The sequence below is a fragment of the Protobothrops mucrosquamatus genome, unplaced genomic scaffold (assembly GCF_001527695.2).
Source record: "Protobothrops mucrosquamatus isolate PMUCROS unplaced genomic scaffold, P.Mucros_1.0 scaffold3204, whole genome shotgun sequence".
Lineage (NCBI taxonomy): Eukaryota > Metazoa > Chordata > Lepidosauria > Squamata > Viperidae > Protobothrops > Protobothrops mucrosquamatus.
The window spans coordinates 62,723-77,679 of NW_015389202.1; the positions used below are offsets into that span (position 1 = coordinate 62,723).

The 14,957-nt window shown below is 41.9% G+C and overlaps 1 protein-coding gene and 1 pseudogene across 2 annotated transcripts in view; both read left to right on the forward strand.

Annotated features, from left to right (window-relative positions):
- Window positions 1–1,872, forward strand: part of LOC107297265 (U1 small nuclear ribonucleoprotein 70 kDa-like) — a 44,976-nt gene extending 43,104 nt beyond the window's left edge. For both annotated transcript variants that reach the window (XM_015826628.1, XM_015826627.1), the window contains exon 10: window positions 1,018–1,872. In XM_015826628.1, the coding sequence (XP_015682114.1) occupies window positions 1,018–1,636 (619 nt within the window). In that variant the 3' untranslated portion in view covers window positions 1,637–1,872. The remainder of the gene's footprint in view (window positions 1–1,017) is intronic.
- A 1,169-nt stretch (window positions 1,873–3,041) lies between these two features.
- Window positions 3,042–14,957, forward strand: part of LOC107297264 — a 19,004-nt pseudogene continuing 7,088 nt past the window's right edge.

Here is a 14,957-nt window from a genome sequence, read left to right on the forward strand (position 1 = left end):
GTCAGCCGTGGGTCCAGGAGGACCCCCAAGTTGCGAACCCTCTCCGAGGGGGCCAGGGTTTCGCCCCCTATAGTCAGCGATGGAATCAGCTGACCATACCTGGGAGCCGGCAGCCACAACCACTCAGTCTTGGAAGGGTTGAGCCTGAGTCTGTTTCTCCCCATCCAGACCCGTACGGCCTCCAGACACCGGGCCATCAGACCTGCAGTCTGATACACTACTGGCAGAGCACTTTAAGTCAGTATCACCACTTGATTTTTACTCTTCTCTCAAAGAGAACTTTCCATACATGAGGAGGCATGGTCAGAAGATGTTAGTACTCTTCTGATCTACCTACATATGTGAACATTCTCAGTGATGATGTTCAACAAATCCAGATACTGATCCTTTCAATGATGATCACCTGTCAGCTGTCGTTCGCATATCAACCTCAGACATTCAACCAGACTTAAGTGCACTTGTTCAAGCCCAAGATAGACTGGATTTTTCTCACTGAACAAGAAAAAAGAACCGTAAAACATCAAATGCACTTAATTGCTTTTTGTATAAAGTTAATTAATTGCTGGTCTTTAACATACTGCAAAACATACACATTTTCCGTATTGTTTTTATGAAGGTTTAAAGTATGTTATGTTAAAAATAAATAGTGATATGATTGGCATTTTTATTATTTTTTACTGCTATATTTGACCTACTCCACATTTTCATAGCCTTATTGTAACATGTTCTTACCAGTAGCAGCTAATCAAAACCATATAATTTACTGCTTTTTATAAAGTCATAACATTAATATTGAGCAGAATTAAGTTTAGCCTATTGGTTCGGCCATCCACAACAGTCCCAGTTTCTCATGTGGCCACTTGGGAAAATTAACTGCACACCCCTGCTCTTGATCATAATGGAAGCTACTGCTTTTTCTTGATGAAAAATCTATATTGTATTGCTGATACTGTGTGCTCAGACTGCTAGTTTTTTCATTCTACTTGTCTGATGCTTGCTTTACCTTGGCGCTCTCAGGGATAGGGAACGTGAACGTGATCGCCGAGACCGGGACAAGGAGCGGGAACGGCGTCGTAGCCGATCCCGAGAGCGCAGGAGACGAACACGGAGCCGAGAGAAAGAGGAACGGAAACGCAGCAGGGAACGCAGCAAGGATAAAGATCGGGAACGCAAGCGTCGGAGTCGTTCTAGAGACCGCAAGCGGGATCGGGACAGAGAAAAGAAGGAGTTGCCAGAAGTGGGAGAGGCCCACCCTGATGAGGTTACTCTTGGCGAGATAGGTGTAGATGGGATAGAGGTGAAGTCTGAAGGGGATGAGAAAGGTAGAGAGAGGGACCGGGATAGGGAGAAGGAGAGGGACCGTCGGCGTAGTCATCGTGACAAAGACAGAGACAGGGATCGTGACAGAGAGCATCGCCGTGATAGGGATCGAGATAGGGACCATGACCGTGAGCACAAGCGTGACAGGGCTGAGCGGGGTGCAGAAAAACGGGAGGAGAGGGGGCAAGACAATGGGATGGGAGAAGCATTGGAGGAAACTAGTCAGGATATGTTCCTGGACCAAGAATCCATACAATCAGCTGATGGCTACTTATCTACTGAAAATGGATATATAATGGCGCCCCCACTGCAGTGATGAATGGAGATTCTTCCTTGTCCCTTGTCCAGCCAGGTGAGGCTTTACTTCCCAGGCTGCTAGCCAGTGAGGCTGTCAACCAGTTGAGGTAACTGATTTTAACTGGTTTTGTTTAGAAGGGTGTTTGAGGTCTGTTTATCCCGTCCCATTCCTTCTTAATATGTAACTTTCCACCAATCTCTTGTGTATTTGGATATTTTTGTTTAAACAAGAATAAAGTGTTAAAAAGGTTTTCTTCATGTGAAATGTATATGAGATTGGAATGATTGAAGATGTGCTTTGCTGATTCTAGACTGCTAGTAAGTGAGAGATCTGTTAGAGGTACCAAGTTACAGTGAGGGAAAAAAGTATTTGATCTGCTGCTGATTTTGTACATTTGCCCACTGACAGAAGAAATGATCAGTCTATAATTTTAATGGTAGGTTTATTTTAACAGTGACAGAATAACAAAAAAATCCAGAAAGACGCATTTCAAAAAAGTTATAAATTGATTTGCATTTTAATGAGTGAAATAAGTATTTGACCCCTTCACAAAACATGACTTAGTACTTGGTGGCAAAACCCTTGTTGGCAATCACAGAGGTCAGATGTTTCTTGTAGTTGGCCACCAGGTTTGCACACATTTCAGGAGGAATTTTGTCCCACTCCTCTTTGCAGAAGTTTGCTCATGGTCTTTTTGTTCTCAACTAGCAGCAACACACAACTGAATTTTTTCATTACCTTTTTATCCTTTTCTACTTGCTTCTTCTTCTTCCAGCCTGCCTCTGCCCTCTCCCCCATAGCACCACAAGCAAAAACCTGACTCACTATCAGTATATTTTCAGCAGCAGTTTGGCACGTACAGTGAGGGAAAAAAGTATTTGATCCCCTGCTGATTTTGTACGTTTGCCCTCTGACAAAGAAATGATCAGTCTATAATTTTAATGGTAGGTTTATTTTAACAGTGAGAGACAAAATAACAACAAAAAATCCAGAAAAACGCATTTCAAAAAAGTTATAAATTGATTTGCATTTTAATGAGTGAAAGAAGTATTTGATCCCCTATCAATGAGCAAGATTTCTGGCTCCCAGGTGTCTTTTATACAGGTAAGGAGCTGAGATTAGGAGCACTCTCTTAAAGGGTGTATACCTGTATAAAAGACACCTGTCCACAGAAGCAATCAATCAATCAGATTCCAAACTCTCCACCATGGCCAAGACCAAAGAGCTGTCCAAGGATGTCAGGGACAAGATTGTAGACCTACATAAGGCTGGAATGGGCTACAAGGCTATCGCCAAGCAGCTTGGTGAGAAGGTGACAACAGTTGGTGCGATTATTCGCAAATGGAAGAAACACAAAATAACTGTCAATCTCCCTCCGTCTGGGGCTCCATGCAAGATCTCACCTCATGGAGTTTCAATGTTCATGGGAACGGTGAGGAATCAGCCCAGAACTACACAGGAGGATCTTGTCAATGATCTCAAGGCAGCTGGAACCATAGTCACCAAGAAAACAATTGGTAACACACTACGCCGTGAAGGACTGAAATCCTGCAGCGCCCGCAAGGTCCCTCTGCTCAAGAAAGCACATGTACAGGCCCGTCTGAAGTTTGCCAAAGGACATCTGAATGATTCAGAGGAGAACTGGGTGAAAGTGTTGTGGTCAGATGAGACCAAAATCGAGCTCTTTGGCATCAACTCAACTCGCCGTGTTTGGAGGAGGAGGAATGCTGCCTATGACCCCAAGAACACCATCCCCACCATCAAACATGGAGGTGGAAACATGCTTTGGGGGTGTTTTTCTGCTAAGGGGACAGGACAACTTCACCGCATCAAAGGGACGATGGATGGGGCCATGTACCGTCAAATCTTGGGTGAGAACCTCCTTCCCTCAGCCAGGGCATTGAAAATGGGCCGTGGATGGGTATTCCAGCATGACAATGACCCAAAACACATGGCCAAGGCAACAAAGGAGTGGCTCAAGAAGAAGCACACTAAGGTCCTGGAGTGGCCTAGTCAGTCTCCAGACCTTAATCCCATAGAAAATCTGTGGAGGGAGCTGAAGGTTCGAGCTGCCAAATGTCAGCCTCGAAACCTTAATGACTTGGAGAGGATCTGCAAAGAGGAGTGGAACAAAATCAAGGCGCCTGAAGGCAGGACGAGAAGCAACGGATGGAAACTGATCAAAGAGAGAAGCAACTTAGAACTAAGGAGAAACTTCCTGACAGTTAGAACAATTAACCAATGGAACAACCTGCCTCCAGAAGCGGTGAATGCTCCAACACTGGAAGTTTTTAAGAAGAGACTGGACAGCCATTTGTCTGAAATGGTGTAGGGTTCCTGCCTGAGCAGGGGGTTGGACTCGATGACCTCCAAGGTCCCTTCCAACTTTTTTATTATTATTATTATTATTATTATTATTATTATTATTATTATTATTATTATTATTATTATTATTATTATTATTATTATATCCCTCTTGAGATGTGTGCAAACCTGGTGGCCAACTACAAGAAACGTCTGACCTCTGTGATTGCCAACAAGGGTTTTGCCAAGTCATGTTTTGCAAAGGGGTCAAATACTCCTTTCACTCATTAAAATGCAAATCAATTTATAACTTTTTTGAAATGCATTTTTCTGGATTTTTTGTTGTTACTCTGTTTCTCACTGTTAAAATAAACCTACCATTAAAATTATAGACTGATCATTTGTCAGTGGGCAAACGTACAAAACCAGCAGGGGATCAAATAATTTTTCCCCTCACTGTACTACAGAAAACCACAAGCAAAATCTGTTTTTATTGAAGACGAGTATAATTATGCTTAACTGAGGTTATGCTTCCAAACCCTCCGCTTCTTTGCTCCCACTTACATAACACCCAGTACTGAAAGAGCATCCATGGCTAATTTCACTAAATAGTCACAGCAATGTGATTTAATTGAAGAGCAGCCTCTTGCAAGCAAATATGGGCAAAGGAAAGAAATACACCAACTGGATGAATCGGACCTGAAGGGAAAATTTGAGAACAGAATGGCAGCAAGGTGTGCAGAGAGAAATGTACAGAGAAGCAGATGGGAACAAGCTGTGTTGGTTTGCACCTGAACTGTTTTCTCATAACAGGGTTAGATTTTTAAACTGAAAAGAGAGAGAGAACGAAATAAAGTACTTGCTTACCCAGTCGGCAGGTTAATCTGGTATTTTGGTAGCAGGAGCTGCTGTAAAGGAGCTTCAAATATTACCGAAGGCCTTTAGACTTCTGAATGAGAATAAACATTCGTACAGGAGACCGGTTTATAGCAGAATGTCGCTCGAAATTTTCCAAGTCCAGAAATGAAATGAGTTTAATTGGCTACTGTGCCTACAAAATAAAAGCCTTGCCTGCTTTGATGTCACGGCGACGGCAGGCACGATAGGTATATTTTGCTTATGTAAAGATTCATCCAGCGATTGGTTTGTTCAAACGATAGAGTCCGTTTTACATTTGCGGGAAAAATTGACATCTGCTTATGCACTGTCGACTTTAAGCCAAATTATGGAGGAAGCGTAGGTTTAGCGTCTCTGGGCATGGAACTTTGTGGACAATGGAAGAGGCTCCTACTTGACCTAAGCAGCGCCCGGGAACCACGGGCCTCGGCACACGTGCCCAGGCAGACACGCCATTAGCTCGGGGGGGCAGGGCTGCGTGCCGGGTTGCAAAATCCTACATGCACTTCCCATCCTTCCGCTTTGACGTGCAAGGTTGCGGTGGGGTTTTCGGACGTGAAAACGGCAGTGTTGGCAGAGCCTCTGGGGCTGGAGAGGTAAGCATGGAGAAGAGTTTGCCTCGGAACGGAGGTTCATGGCGAATATGCCCGGTGGACTGGAGAGAGGCGCTAGGGCAGCCTTTGGAGCAAAGGAGGGGATGTGGTCCTGACTAGAATCTAGCAGCCCCGACTGAGGGGGGGCTGACGAGAGAGAGGACAGAGTTCCCATGCCTAATCTGCAGACCTCCGGGGTATCTTGAGGGAGGGATGGTGACATAAAGAGTCCCCCTTAGGTAGTGAAAAGCAGTGCTCCAGAACGGCGAAGCCGGAGGCCATGGCTGGGTTACGGTTTTCCTCCACTAATCTTGAGTTCGGTCCCAAATGTTCTGCAGGACTCTCGATTCTCTGTTCCCCCTTTTTGTAGATATGGTTCGGGCGGTCGAATTGCTGGAGCGGCTGCAACGCAGTGGGGAGGTTCCCCCCCCCCCCCGAAATTGCAAGCCCTTCAGAGGGTGCTACAGAGCAAATTCTGCTGTGCCATATGGGAGGTGAGACTGAGTAGTTTGTCCTATTTAAGCTGCCCCTCCTTGCTTCTCCTGTCTTCCATATCTGTTTTTTAACCTTTTTCCCCACTTCAGAGATGAACTTCTATAGAAAAATGTTTGAGAGTAGTGGGGCTGGAGTTAAAGATTATGGTTAGAGTGCCAGTTTTGCAGAGTATATTTAATACAAGTACTGACTGGGTTTCTGCCCTATGCTTAGACTGGGCTAAAAGGTGGTTGGGAAATTTTGTGGGAACCTAGCCATCTTATCACATATGAACCAGACCCATGTTAAGGGCATCATGTATCTGATTTGTCTGGGTGTAGATTGCTACATTACAAAGCACATAGTAGTTGTGCTGAAGGTCTTCCCCTCATTTCCCAGTACCCAGTGAAAATGCTTTATCACCTCCCAACATGTAATGTCTAGTAATTGCACAGTTGGTGTAATGCATATCATAAGATTCTTCTTTCAATCCACCCCCTACCACCATTTCAGTCTTTTACTTTGCTGTTCTGCATCAGATCCTCTCCCAGGATTTCAGTTAACCTCTTCCATTTCTCTGTTATTTCTGAGTTTCTGATTTCTTTAGCCTCCTGTTTCCTTTTATTACCAATGGCACCTACCTAGAGCTTGCCACTGTAAAACAACCTCCGTGTCCTCTCTTGTATCTCTGGACAGGTTTATGAGCAGCTGTATGACACTCTGGATATTTCAGGAAGTCTTGAAATCCAGGCACATGCCACTGCCAAGGTAATTCAACAAGCCTGTTATGGCGCTACCACTAAGAGCACCACAGAAGTCTGGATCTGTGTCTTGCCCTCTGTGAATCCAGGAAAAAAACACAGCTGCTTTAAAGTTGTTACTGACAGATGCCATAAGCACATTCATGTGCTTTCCAAATCACATTTTCTCCTTCAAAGCTGCATCTTTTCATACTCTATTACAGGGGTGTCAAACTGCTGGCATCATGCGGAGGCCGCGCCCACCCCAGCTCCGGCAATGCAAAAAAAGTCATGATACATCGCGACATGTTGCGTGACGCACCGAGTTTGACACCCGTGCCCTATTACCTTTTATTTGCATTCCCTTATTCTCCAGAACGATAAACATCCCAATGCCCTCTAGCTACCCTATCCATTGGCCTCCTTTTAAGGATTCATGATCTACCAGGGTTGTGTAATGAATTGGATTCAAAGGTAGAAAAGTGTTTTGGGACATATGGGGCCAGTCAGTAATATGTGTCTGCCCTCCACAGCTGCAGCAGAACTGGAGAAAAGATGTATTTGGTTTCAGACAGGTGTTGCATGACTACCCCTAGCTGGGGGGGCTAATGCCATAAGTTGGCAGCTCCTTCCAAAAGAAACTACACTTGGCATTAATATTTGTATGTAAGATACCTGCTTATGACTTAACTTTTAAAGCATTTGGGATTTGCTGGCTTAGGAATTTTTGAAACAATTATTTTAAAAATTGGCAGAATCTGTGGTGAACAAAATAGAATAATGGCTACCTATATATGTCTTTGAGTTTCATGAAAGGTAGGATCATTGGTAGTAACTCATGGGTATGTATATTCTCTGGACTCAAGGGCAAAAACATGACATTAAAGAAAAAGTAGAAACATACCTGTTGTGAGAAATGGAGTCTCACATTCCATAAAACATACCTTCAGAAAGGGAAGGGGATACACAATATTCCCATTATATTCATTTATTTATAGGCTCTCCAGCTCTTTTGTCAAAAACATTCTCTGAGGGGGTTACATAAAATCAATAAAACTAATTCTAAAATAAGTCTGTATCTGTAAGTTTACAAATTAAGGGATGTGACTGGGAGATGATGCAGGATGACAAAGAAAAGTTCTTAAAGTGTCAAATTGTTACATGATTATACAACATATTGACTTAATGTTACAGTAGATGAATAGAGGAATGTTTTGCCTTTTTCTTAACATTTTGTAAACTGTTATCTAATGCTTATAATTTATAAATTATTTTTTCTTCTCCCTCCTTGCTTTCTGGTTCTCTTCCTCCCCCACTTTCTGGTTCTCTTTTAAAATAAAATAAAATCAGATATGGTGGCAGGAACTATGCAATTAAAACCTGTCTGCTTTTTAAAGTGTGTTGCACTTGCGACACACATTAAAAAGAGGGCAGAGCTTTGATTCTGTGATTGCAGTTGCCATATTGACTCCCATCCACCCCCAATGCCCCTATATTTGAGCCAAAGGGGATTGGGAGGAAGAGAAAAATGAAGGTTGGAACTTTGCACGTGTGGAGGAAATTCATATAGTTGCTACAAGGTATAGATTTTTTTCAGGATTTAAGCTCCCTTTCTGTTTTTAAGCACATTTCCAAAACTAGCATATGAAGAACATTTTTAATGCATCCGGTTTGGATTAAGTACAGAAGGAGCTATTTGACAATATAGAATTAAAGGAAACCATATAATTTCAATATAGACTGAAATGAATACAGTTGGGTAGGATAGACTAAAACAGGAATGGGCACATTTTAGATTTATTGTCTCTACAATTTTTTTATTAGATGCTCAACTTCCACTAACAGTCATACTACAAACCAAAGCTATGTGCCAAATTGTGATAATAGGACAAAATAGTAACTTCGGAATACAATTTCCACCCAGAGATTTGTTTGTAGTATCAGAACTAGAGTTTGAACCTCTTTGAAAATTTTACTGTTTGGTATGTTGTGAATGTTGACTTGGAGTCTCCTGGTCTTTCCTTTGTGTATGCAGGCAACAGTGGCGGCCTTTGCAGCCAGTGAGGGCCACGCGCACCCCCGGGTGGTAGAACTGCCAAAGACAGATGAGGGCCTAGGCTTTAACATCATGGGGGGCAAGGAGCAGAACTCCCCCATCTATATTTCTCGCATCATCCCAGGGGGTGTTGCTGATCGCCATGGTGGGCTGAAACGTGGAGATCAACTGCTGTCTGTCAATGGTGTGGTGGGTATTGAGTGAGGGGAGACATGGGACCTTCTGTGTCTGTATAGCAAGAGATGTTGTGATGTGTGTATGGTATGGTGGGTGCTGACTGACCACTTCCTGATTACAACAACAACAACAACAACAACAACAATAATAATAATAATAATAATAATAATAAAAATAAAAATAAAAATAAAAATAAAAATAATAATAATAAAAAAGTTGGAAGGGACCTTGGAGGTCATCTAGTCCAACCCCCTGCTCAGGCAGGAAACCCTATACCATTTCAGACAAATGGTTGTCCAGTCTCTTCTTAAAAACTTCCAGTGTTGGAGCATTCACTGCTTCTGGAGGCAGGTTGTTCCACTGGTTAATTGTTCTAACTGTCAGGAAGTTTCTCCTTAGTTCTAGGTTGCTTCTCTCCTTGATTAGTTTCCATCCGTTGCTTCTTGTCCTGCCTTCAGGCGCTTTGAAAAATAGCTTGACTCCCTCTTCTTTGTGGCAGCCCCTGAGATATTGGAACACTGCTATCATGTCCCCCCTCGTCCTTCTCTTCANCCCTAATCATCTTTGTTGCTCTTCTCTGTACTCTTTCTAGAGTCTCAACATCTTTTTTACATCGTGGTGACCAAAACTGGATGCAGTATTCCAAGTGTGGCCTTACCAAGGCATTGTAAAGTGGTATTAACACTTCACGTGATCTTGATTCTATCCCTCTGTTAATGCAGCCTAGCACTGTGTTGGCTTTTTTGGCAGCCGCAGCACACTGCTGGCTCATATTTAAGTGATTGTCCACTAGGACTCAGAGATCTCTCTCACAGTTACTACTATTGAGCAAGGTACCCCCTATACTATACCTGTACATTTGGTTTTTCTTGCCTAAATGTACAAAACGTACAAAATCAGCCGGGGATCAAATACTTTTTTCCCTCACTGTAGTGCACCAATTGAGTTCAGTTCTTTTGCTTTGGGAAAAGCTTTCTGCTTCAGTCAAAACATTCTTCATCACTTGGCCTTGTTAGATAACGTCTCCTGGGAGCCTCCCTCCCTCCTTAGGAATACACCACCCTCGGAACAATCCTCTGGATGTCACGGCAAGACGGGTGCAGGGAAGCAGGGCTCTGCTTTCCACACCCAATTTCTTCCTGCTGGGGGTCCAAAAAGGACCGAAAGTCACCCCGTAGAGGTGACAGACCAAGAGGGGACCCTTGTAGATCGCGGGAAGGTGGTAGCCGACCTGCTTGATCCAAGGAAGCCCTCGGGACCGGCAGGAATAAGACTGGCTGCATCTATGCAGCCAGTCAGAAGCTGCTGACTGCCGGCGGACAAGCGATTCTAAACAAGTGTGAGCAACATATTGGACCTGGGTGAGACTATTTTCCTTCTACGATCAGAATACCTGTTCTGAAAAAAAAAACATCCGAAAGCAAGAAAATCCCCAGAACTAAAGGGAGGCAGGGGTTTTTCCTATTCCTTCCTCCAGAATAAAAGCGGTGGTTTAAGTTTTCATGGGGGAAAACAGAGAGGTTTACAATATTGTGGATATAACAGAGAGAGACAGAAAAAAGAAAAATTTGGGGAGCTTTAATACTGTTAAACTCTTTTTTATATTTTTATTGGAGAGTATCAGAGCAAAACTTTGTAAAAATACTGGAAAATTACAAAATGGGCATCTAATGACATCTAGTGGCAAGAGAAAAGAACTACACCAAGCCTTGCTCACAGACCTTATCTATATCTTTTGTCTTGAGTGTCAGACATAGTTTACAGCAGGGGTGTCAAACTGCCGGCCCACGGGCTGGACGTGTCATCTGGAAGCCGCGCCCACCCTATTGCCGGCAATGGCAAAACCGTCCCGATACGTTGCGCGATGTCACATGACGTCACGAGTTTGACATCTCTGGTTTACAGTCTAAACCTTTTGATGTCCCTGACCTTCACAGTCCTGTAGATTACAGCTGGAAAAAGAAGAATTTCTTTGGGCTGCTTTTCTCTGCAGGATGGATTATAACTAAAAAATAAAACTATTTCGAAGCCATTCGGCTTTTTTTGGATTATAAGTACTGTTTGAGCTGTGATTTTACAAGCTATTTAAAGACAGAGTGGTAAGGAATTACTGCCAGCAAGACACATTGGATTATAACCCTGGCAGACGGGCAGCGTCGGACCTTGGGATAAATTTTATGCTTTCCTTTTCTTCTTTTTTCTTTTTTTCTTTTTTCCTTTTTATCTCTCCTATAGTGGATTATAAATTTTTAATATTTGACTGGAGAACTATTTATGGACAGTGGAAACTGAAATATTGGAGATACTCCTTGGAGAAGGCCTATGGAGTATCAACTTCGAATAGTAGGTCTTGGTGGATTATAAACTTTGACTGACGGACAATTTTGGATTCTGAACAATCGTCCTTGGAAGTGAGCCCTACCTACAGAAGTGGATTATAAACTTTTTTTCTTATTTCTTTTTTTCTCCTTTTTTCGCTCTTACCTTTTTTGCTGAGAGCCTATTGGCCTAGAGACTACAGATAAGAACTACAAGAGTTATTTAAGATAATTTTAAAAGATATATTCTGTTGAACATAATACTAATGGTTTGGTTTAAGGCAGGTATTGGGAAAAAGTATTAGAGTTTGAGTAGAAATAAAATGAGTGTTCCGAATTTAACCAAAACTGGTAAGAAAGCACCCTCAGCCCCGTCCTCCGCCTCTGCAAGTCCGGCGTATCAGAGATCAATTGAAGCAATGCTTCAACAAGTAAAAGCAAATAACTTCCAGAAGGAGATGCAAGTGACACTACAAGCGATTCAAGAGGCAATTTCCTCCCACAAGGAAGATACAAGGAAAAATCATGAGATGAAAGATAACCTTGATAAAATGAACCAAAAACGTAATAACATAGATTGTCAACTAGAAAACTTTAAACAGATGGTCACAAAAAATGAACAAATAATTCAAAAAGTAGAAGACAAGTCAGTAGAGACCAACCAACAGTTGGAAGAACTAAAAGATGAAAACTAGAAGCTGATGCAGATCAACAGAGAATTGGAAGATTCAATGGCAGTTATGGAAATGGAAAAGGCGTCTTACTTCCTAAGATTCCAAAACATAATAGAGGATAAGGAAGAGGATCTCGCGGATCTAATAATGGAGCTATTGGCTGAAGCACTGGAAATTGGGAAACAGGAAATGGAAAGAGAGTTAGACCAGATATTTTGAGTCAATTCAAGCTACGTGCGAAGAAATAAAGTCCCTAGAGAAATACATGTTAGATTCGTTAAAAGATCTATAAGAGATGAGATTCTGAGAAGAGTGAGAGATACTTATGGTAGCAATATATGCACCTAACAACAAACAAGATTTCTAGACAAATGTGGATCAGTTTACTTCGAAACCTGGGATAAATTTTACCACTGGAGAGATTCGAGGAGGACGGTTGGGATTAAAGACTAGTGTTAAGATAGAAATATATGTTATTTTAGAATAAGTACTGTATATAAAACTTAGATGTATATTCAGAGATGAAGAACCGATTGTAAAATGTGCAATAATTTGATAAGAATGTATATACTCAAAAACTACATAAAAAATAGTGGAACTGGAATATCAAAACATTTGTCTAATAGGAGACTTTAATGCAGTAGTAGACGGAACACTGGACTACAAAAGTAGTAAAACAGGGAAAAAAGGAAAGAATATACTACCTAAAACTTTTTTTTAAATGGCAGAAGAAATCTGTATTCAGGACATATGGAGAGAAAAGAACCCCAAAACCCCACAATATACATTTTATTCAAACAGACACAAATCATGGTCTAGATTTTATATGATATGGATATCTCCTGAACTAAGCACAATTATACTTGAGATGGGTGGGCAGATCACAACCCAATAAAGATGACTTGGAGAGGAACCAAGAAAAAATTAAGATGGTCCCTGAGAAAGAATGAAAGAGAAAGAATGTATACAAATAGCAACAAAGGAAATGGAATTCTTTTTTTAAATAAATAAGAAAGAAGAGGCATCCCTTCAAAATGTGTGGGACACAGCTAAAGCATACTTCAGAGGGTTGGCGAAAAAGAATAAAGAAAAAAAGCAACAGTTAAAGGAAGAATTTATGAAATTAGAATCAGAACTACAAATAGATACACAAAAGAAAATACTTAAAAAACAAATGGAAATAATAAAACATAAAATAAACATAGCAGAGGCCGAAAAAATGGTGCAACAAATTAAAAGGGCCAAACAGAATTTTTTTGAAAGTGCTAATAAACTGGGGAGGTGGCTAGCATACAAATTGAAAAAAGAAAGAGAAAAAATTGATAAATAAACTGCAAGACTCCAAAGGCGATTTACAGTTCCAAAATGATATAATAAAAATTATATTAAAAAAATATATTAAATTTAAAAAAATAATCAAAGACTTTTATGAGACACTTTGATACAGAGGAAACCTCTCAAGAAAAAAATAAAGCAATATATAAAAAAGCAGATTTATCAAAAATCCCAGAAAATATACAAAACATTTTAAATGAAAAAATATCAATGATGGAGGTGACGGGTGATAAAAAGGCAAAAAAATGATAAGACTCCAGGTCCAGACAGGTTACCTGCAGAGCTTTATAAATGTCTACAGGAAAGTCCAATAATGAAAGAACTGTGTAATGAAGTACTTTTAGAGGCTAAAATACCAAATACATGGACAGAAGCTAACATCACATTAATACCTAAAGAAGACTCAGACCTGATGCAAATAAAGAATTATAGCCCAAATATCTCTATTAAACGTGGATTACAAAATTTTTGCCTCAATAATAGAAGAAAGATTAAATAAATTTTTGACTGAATTTATACATACAGACCAAAATGGATTCCTACCTAAAAGACAAATAAAAAATAACTTAAGAATGAACTTAGACATTTTGGAATACTATGAAATCCACCCAGGGAAGCAGATGGCGTTAATATTTCTAGATGCACAGAAGGCTTTTGACAAGGAATACACCACCCTCCTCCCATCACTGTTTGGCAAAGCTGCGAGTGAAACCAGGTACATGCAACTATGGAGTTGAGTCAGGTTTGACACCCAAGTGTGTTAGGCAGACAAAATGTAAGGACCTGCCTCAGCTAGTGCTCCCAAGAAAGCAGAACTCTTGAAACTGGCATTGTTTCAACAGGAACTTTTTGTCAAGCCCTTCCGGGCTTGACACACAAAGAGGGGGAGAACCAGCATGGCAGTCTGCAAGCCGACGAGCAGCTGTAATTAACGGAGGGGGAGAATCAGCATTGCAGTCAGCAAGCCGACGAGCAGCTGTAATTAACAATCAGCTGAGGGGAGGCAGCCTGGAGAGCACAGGGTGTCGCCAGCAGAAGCACAGGGCATCGGCAGGAAGGTTCCAGACGGAGAGACTAATGGGGCAATTCACTGAAAGATGCTGGTTGGGGGAATAGGAGGGTGTGATGTAGGAGGGCGGGGGTGTGGTGGTGTTGCTTGGTGGAGGGTGGGGTGAACCTGGGAGTGTATTTAAATAACGCTGGGAGGCAGTAGCTCCCAGCGTAAACTTTATTTGTAAAGAGCCTCAGGCTGAAGATCTTTGCTAATGTCAGAAGCTTGTTCCTGATTAAACCGTTATTTCAAGAGTAAACAGCGTCTTCGGGTGCTTTGTCAACTCACGTTCCGGTAAGGACAAGTGACAGAAAGTTTACGCTCCCTACTTTTTCTTTTCTGATAAAAGCCTGGTTAGTTTGTTTGCTTTGAACCATGGCAGAGGGTACTCAGGACGTGGCTCCTGTTGGACCAGAGACTGAGGAAATACAAGTGGAAGGAGTGGAAGCGAGCCCTCCTGCCATAGATGATGCAGTGGTACGCCCTAAAGTAGTTGAGGCCAGTCAGGTGGACCAGTCAGCCATCAATATGGGTCCCCAGGGGATGACAACTGGTGGAACCACCCTAATGACAACTAGTGGAAACGCCCTGACTGGCGAGTGGTGGTGTAGCCCTGCAATCACTGGCATGCCAGATGGACATGGACTGGGTCCTAAAGAGGGAGGCCGAGGCCCGTACCAATGGCGAGAGCGGCGTGTAACAGAGGAGGATGAAGAGGAC